The sequence below is a fragment of the Sinocyclocheilus grahami genome, unplaced genomic scaffold (assembly GCF_001515645.1).
Source record: "Sinocyclocheilus grahami isolate Dianchi unplaced genomic scaffold, SAMN03320097.WGS_v1.1 scaffold48.1, whole genome shotgun sequence".
In the NCBI taxonomy this organism is placed as follows: Eukaryota; Metazoa; Chordata; class Actinopteri; order Cypriniformes; family Cyprinidae; genus Sinocyclocheilus; species Sinocyclocheilus grahami.
Genome location: NW_015505227.1, coordinates 1,827,740 through 1,834,907, shown reverse-complemented (window position 1 = coordinate 1,834,907; position 7,168 = coordinate 1,827,740). Strand labels below are relative to the sequence as shown.

The window sequence follows — 7,168 nt, the reverse complement described above, 5'->3', positions numbered from 1 at the left end:
TCGAAATTATACAATCTAATTTAGATTAAAAACTGCTCAAGTTGCATGTATGCAGCATTTTTGTTTGGATCATGATTAAAATGCAGTGGTTGCCTCTAATCTTACATGGAAAGAGCACAGACAAAGCCTTATTTTGTTTATAATGAAGAGATTTATTTTATTTGTGTTACTTATTTATTTGATTTGGGGCTTGTTTATTACATTATATTTAAATTTTGTAATTTAGCAGACACTTTTATCCAAATGTTACTTACAAATAAGGACAATAGAAGCAATCAAAACCAACAAAAGAGTAATTATCTGCTATAAGTGCTATATTAGTATATTTGTGTTATATTTCAATTTCACAAAGAAACGTGCAGCATTTTGTCCAAGCAATAATAAAAGGACACATTTAATTTATAATTTGTCTTAAATCTCATTTTGTTAAAAAAAATCGTGAATCGAATCAAATCGTGAATCGAATCGTGAGTTGAGTTAATAGTTACATCCCTACTTGTAAGCCATCAGAAAAAAAACAAAACAAACAAAGACAGATAAAAATAAATGTTTAAATGAAAAACAAAAGATTACAGAAGTCCAATGGGTTGCTACCATAGCACTTAAGTGTTTCACATAGACTTTAACACCGAGTCAGGGCCTTTTGCACATGACCATCTATTGGCAACGTTTTCCCATGCCAAATGGCAGCATGGTCTTGCATGACAATCCCAGACTGTTTGGCTAAATCCATTAGCTAGTTTTGGCATATAACTCAGATGCCACGTGCATACCCAACACGCCACCCAGAATCATTGATGTAGCATTGTTTGCATGTCCCATTTCTAACCAAAAAATATTGATACTGCTGCACTGACATTTAGGAAATTTGCCAGAGATATTAATATGTGCTTTATCAGAGGAACATAAATGACAACATATCTAAAGCATCTAAAGAGTGTAGGTGAGTCAGGGGACCACCAGCATCTGGACGTGACATATTTATGTCAAAGCCATGCCATTGACTTCTAAATCAGCACCCGATTCAATGCATTTATGCAATGTTTTGGCTCCAGTGTTGGCAGTTTCAGTCACTGATTTGAAAGATACCGTTCTTTGCTTTTGTTTGAAGTGACTGACACAATACAAACTGCTATTAAAGTCTATATTTCTGCTACGCAGTTTAAACAGACCACAGAACAAAAGAGGTTCAACAGTATGAATTTCTTTCCAATCACAGCCGTTTAATCTTAGCAGGGATTTTCTTCCTTTTGAATTCAACAGTTTAAAGTTACATTCTGAAGTGTTCTTTTATTCTCTAGGGCTGTTTTACAGTCACATATTTTCAGTGAGATAAAAGCTCGGACAAGCAGCCACTGGTCAGTCATCAAATCTGCAATCCACCTAATCCATAATGATTCAGCAAGATGTTGCAAGGCTTTTTCCATTACATAACGCAGGTATAATTAATTAAAAACCTCCTCAGGGAGTATCGACTTATAATGATTCGATCCCAGTTCAGCAAGTTTAGAAGATCAGCTCAGCTTATCCTGTAAATTTGTCGTAACTTGCAAAATCTAAAAAAAAAGAAATGTTCCAGGGGAACTCATTTGGCCTCAATCATAAAGCACTCAATGGTGCACTATTTTTGGACCAATATCAGAAAAATGTTTGTAGAGTTTGCAAATTCAAAAGTGTCTGCTTAAAGGGGTCATGTGATGTTGCTAAAAAGAACATTATTTTGTGTATTTGGTGTAATGAAATGTGTTTATGCGGTTTAGGGTTCAAAAAACACATTATTTTCCACAATGTACATTATTGTTTTTTCCTTTATGCCCCGCCTTTCTGAAATGCGTAGATTTTTACAAAGCTCATCGGTCTGAAAAGCGAGGTGTGCTCTGATTGGCCGAATACCTCAAGCGTGTGACGGAAATGTTACGCCCCTTACCATACTGTGATGCCCTGTCAGGCCGGAGCGTAACATAAAACCATGTCTGCATTTGTGATCGGAGAAATGACAAACAACAAGCACTACTCTACACTGCCCAAAACTCGCGTTTGAATCATCAGTGGCAAATTCTTTAAATATAAAAAATTTACTTACAGTCTGTGAGTCAGAACAGCCGGCATTGTAGTCTACTCTACCAGGATCAGGAAACAGTCCTCCATAAAATGTGCTGCACACATCTGAATATTTGGGTTGAAGTGTTCTGGAACAGTGTTGTAAATACAACTTAACCACTGTTTTCTAGTCGTGTCCTCTTTTGGAAGGCCAAACAAAGTAGTTTCGCTTTCACAACGAAACACAGTGTCACACGCGGCGGCGGTGGCGGCCTAGAGTGAGCGGAGGCCGGCGGCTAGAGTGAGGAACGGCCAGCGGGCTGAGTGAGAGGGGGCCGGTGAGCTTGAGAACGGCGCGGCCAGCGGATTCGACGAAGGAACGTCCGGCGAGCTTGCGGCAACCACATGTGATGACCCCGGGCTGGACTCCGCTTCGTCCACAGTGAAACAAAATTACATCAATATGTCAGACACCTCCCGGCTGGATATTTCACAGAATGTTCTGTAGCAGACATATGTCTAGACGAGCACAATAATTGTGCAAATCCCAACGCTACCTCTATATTGTATTGCATAATCAGGACACATGCTGTACATGATGTGTTACAGCACATGTGGATGAGTGTCATATTTCCTTTGGGACAATTAGACATGTCAGCACTCTATTGTACTCATTTGGCCTCAAACTGCAGGGCAGTCGTGCCCTAATGGTTAGAGAGTCGGACTTGTAACCCAAAGCTTGTGGGTTCGAGTCTTGGCCAGATCTCTCTTCCACCCTCAATACCACGACTGAGGTGAGACCCTTGAGCAAGGCACCGAACCCCCAACTGCTCCCCAGGCAAAGCAGCAAAAATGGGGGATGTAGACTGTTTGGCTAAATCCATTAGCTAATGGCCTCAAACTGCGGGGCAGTCGTGCCCTGATGGTTAGAGAGTCGGACTTGTAACCCAAAGCTTGTGGGTTCGAGTCTTGGCGAGACCCTTGAGCAAGGCACCGAACCCCCAACTGCTCCCCGGGCGCAGCAGCAAAAATGATCAAAAGTGAGTGTTGATCAGACATTTACATTTACAGTCACAAAAATATTTTGAATAATTGCTGTTCTTTTGAACTTTCTAGTCATCAATGAATCCTGACAAAAAAAATCTAGCATGGTTTACACAAAAAATATTAAGCTGCATAACTGTTTTCAACATTTTAAGAAATAATAAGAAATGTTTATTGAGCAGCAAATCAGAATATTAGAAATAATTTCTGAAGGATCATGTGACACTGAAGACTGGAGTAATGATGCTGAAAATTCCATTTCGTCATCACAGACAACATAAATTACATTTTAAAATATATTCCAATCGAAAATTTGTTTTAAATTATAATAACTTTTTACAATATTATTGTTTTAATTGTATTTTTGATCAATAGAAATTAACATCAACTAATGAATAAATGCTGTAGAAGTATTATTCATTGTTAGTTCATAACACCAATTGCTTTAACTAGTGTAAACAAATGTACAAGTTACCAAAATACTTCCCAAAAATGACATATGATTATCAGTGGAATAATCATAAATTCTTGCCATGAAGTTTCTTTTAACTGACATTATCAAGACATTATTCCAATACAACAAAAATATCAGTTCATTCAGTAGGATCTTACAGCAATCTTAAAGAGGATTTTTATTTTTTCCAAATAGAGCTAGACATTCCAATGGGAATCATGTACACATTCCTTTAGGATTTTGTGTGATTATGCTCTCAAGAGTGCTGATTACATGATCATGGCATGTGCCGTGAAAAGTTGTGTACAACAGTATTTTCACAAGAGGGGTTTGGAAAAGAGAAGGATTTTCTTTTTCTCCACTTCAAAACTCTATTCGTAAACACAAAACAATGTGTCAACTCAGTAGTACTTCATTAAGAAGAATACAATACAAATACATTTACATTTATTCATTTGGCAGATGCTTTTATCCAAAGCGACTTACAGTTAGAAATACAACAAGCGAAGTGCCAATTATACAAAGTTTCAGTCATCGTTCAAAACATTAAAAGCTAGGAAAGGAAGGGATAAAGGATAATAAGAGAATAGAAAAAGTGAAGGCATATCATTTTTATTATTGTATTATTATATATATTTTATTATTATAATATTTATTTTTTTAAGAGGAGGCAGTTAGATGCTCACGGAAGAGATGAGTTTTCAGTTGTTTGTTGCAGATTGTGAGGCATTCGGCTGTCCGGATGGAGTAATACAATTCTCATTTTCTTTATTAGGACTGTCAACCACAAGACTGAACCCTTACAGTAACACATTCAGTCAAACTGTTACTCCAAATCAACAGAGAACTGCCTTAATACATTTCAAACCAGTACGAAGGGGTTCTTTCTACAGTTAAAGAGGTGAATGACTCAAATAACAGCGAATCTATCTATTTGAACAGTTGACAGATAAACAAGGAAAGGAAGCGGCTGCACACCCACACACTGTTATATAGTCATTCCTCTGTGTTGATTCAAGCGCAGGTGAGAGATGGCCGAACCTCACAAAGCTCTGACGGGAATGTTGACGTCACTTCTGACAAGGACGAGAGACAAGTTTACTCCGGCAAAATAAGGCTGAGAGCCTCTCGAACTCTGAGGAACCAAATTATATCATTTTAAACATCTTACAACATAAAAACCAGTAACAATTTATTCTACAGTATCCCTGTTACATGTACTTACTATTGTAATAACAGTAAATTATGTATAATTACATGCAAAACCCCTAAACCAAACTTTAATCCTAACCTCAACCCTACCTTAAGAACATGCTGTTAATTAACATTACTCAGTATTTAAAGAGATAGTTCACCAAAAAATGAAAAGGGTTTTCTTACCCTCAAGTCGTTTCAAACCTGTATCAGTTTCTTTCTTCAGCTGAACACAAAATAAGATATTTTGAAGAATGTGGGTAACCAAACAGTTTGTGGTAGCCACTGACTATTTTTCCCCCACTATGGAAATCAATGGCTACCAGACACATTCTTCAAAATATCTTCTTTTGTGTTCAACATATGGAAATTAACTCATACAGGTTTGGATAGGACATTAAGGTGAGTAAATTATGACAAAAATTTAATTTTTGGGTGAACTATCCCTTTAAACCACTTTAAACAAGGACACCGGAAACTAAAGTGCAATAAAAATTAAAAAAACTGTTGAAAGTCAAGTTCTTAAGTTGAAAGTCACAATGGTCATTTTGCAACTGACACAACACATTTGCGTCTACCGGGTTTAACACTTACAAGAGCATTCGAAACCACAAGGTTGACCATATTAACTTAACAAGCTTAAAAGATTAACTAGCCTAGGAGAATGCAATGAGAAAATGTGCAAAAGAGTGACGTTGATTGTGGTACTGTGTAAAGGAAAAGCAGCCACATTTGTTTAAGGATGCCCAATCCAGGTTAACACTATGACCCTCGTGGTTTTACCCAAACAGAGTTTGACCCAGACAAAACAAAGTCAAGATGTAGCCACAGCACTACTGTTGTTCTTTTAAACAGACATCAACAACGTTTGACTTCAAATAAGCTTCAATTGCAGGCAATGCCAGCACGTTTCTACCTCCCATCCTACTTTCTTTTTCAAAACAACACACGTTTCTTCATGCACGCTTGCGCTTGTGCATCTGCTGCTCTTCAACTCACCGGTGCTGGGCATGCTGGTGCTTCTGGACTGAGAAAGCAGCTCCACGTGTCGCTCTCTGCCGGACGTGCTGTCTGAAGAGAAGCAGGATTCGGTCTCATAGATTGTCTGCAACATCGCACACAGTCCCGGTACGGTTGGCTTCAAAAGCATGCCAGTCTCGAAATATCGCCACTCAATTAATGCAAAAACAAATTAACATGGAAAAGGAGATGCCAGCCCACTCTCCATCCAAAAAAGTCAAATGTGCAAACACATTTGAAGGAAGAGGGGAAAAAAGCACCACTTCCTTTATCAAAAGGTACATGCATGCAAAGAATCGAAAATCGCTTTGCCCGTTAGTTCCATGGTTCAAAAAAATTATTATAATTTTTTTCAATAAACAAATGCAATCAGAACAGGTATCCGTGAAAGAAAACACTGTAGACAAATCCTCAAACTGTCCACTCAAACTAGCAGCTTTACGGCCCCACAAACGAGTCTATTCATACACCACATCACCTTCTTGTCTAATTGTCGATGTCAGAAACAAGCTGCTAATTCACACCGACAAGTCCAAATGTGGCTTGTATCCAAGACCCCGGTCTGAGCGTGCCCGTATCCTGCAAACGTCTGAAGTCACGCATGTGGTATCGGCGGACTCCAAAAGAGCGACTTCCCCATGACGAGATGCGACGGGATGAGATGAAAGCGACAGAACCGGAGAGACGATCACTAAGTAGATCACTGGGAGACTTTTGCCTGCCAGTCCCTATGTTCCTTCCTTCCCCTCGCCTCTCCGTACAAGTCCTCGCTTACAGCACAGCACACAAGTCACTCTCCTGATGAATGGGCTTAAACTGAACCATCCGACTGTTCCGTTTAGTGCGATTGTGTTGCTTTTGTATAATTGTTCAAAGCCGAATCTCTGCACCCTCACCCGGTGGGTGAGGCGAACGGGAGAGCAGAGGTATAGAGACGTGGAGTTTACAAACAGACTGGAGCTGCTTCAGGCTGCTGGAAATAGCTGGCGAGCGACAGGGGAGGGGCGGGACTGTGCTATAAATAGAGTCGGGAGCTGAGAGCTCGCTCGGAGAAAGAGAGAGAGAGGAGGGGGGTAAGAGAGAGAGAGATGGAAGATGGAAGAGAGGGGATGGTCGATTGTTTATCATGTAAATAAAGGAGTCAAAAAAGAAGCCAATGAATCAGACACAAGACCGTGACAGGACTGGAGGAGTGAGACCAAACTGAGTTTAACTCGATAATACGAGTCAGCACGAAGGCAAACGAGATACAAAACAACACGAGCGCTGCTAGGTTTGTGCCAATGCACGCTATAATGAATGGAACTAATTCATGCGTTTGAAACACAAGCGTTTAAATCTACGCTTTTAGTACAGAGGACTGCTTCCTTCATACAGAAGGAATCTGCGTCAGCACTATTGACACAGAGAACACAA

The 7,168-nt window shown here is 39.4% G+C and overlaps 1 protein-coding gene across 3 annotated transcripts in view; it reads right to left on the bottom strand.

Annotated features, from left to right (window-relative positions):
* LOC107582878 (histone deacetylase 5-like) overlaps positions 1-6,842 on the bottom strand; it is a 60,744-nt gene extending 53,902 nt beyond the window's left edge. For all 3 annotated transcript variants that reach the window (XM_016268898.1, XM_016268899.1, XM_016268900.1), the window contains exon 1: positions 5,732-6,842. In XM_016268898.1, the coding sequence (XP_016124384.1) occupies positions 5,732-5,882 (151 nt within the window). In that variant the 5' untranslated portion in view covers positions 5,883-6,842. The remainder of the gene's footprint in view (positions 1-5,731) is intronic.
* Positions 6,843-7,168: the final 326 nt, after the last annotated feature.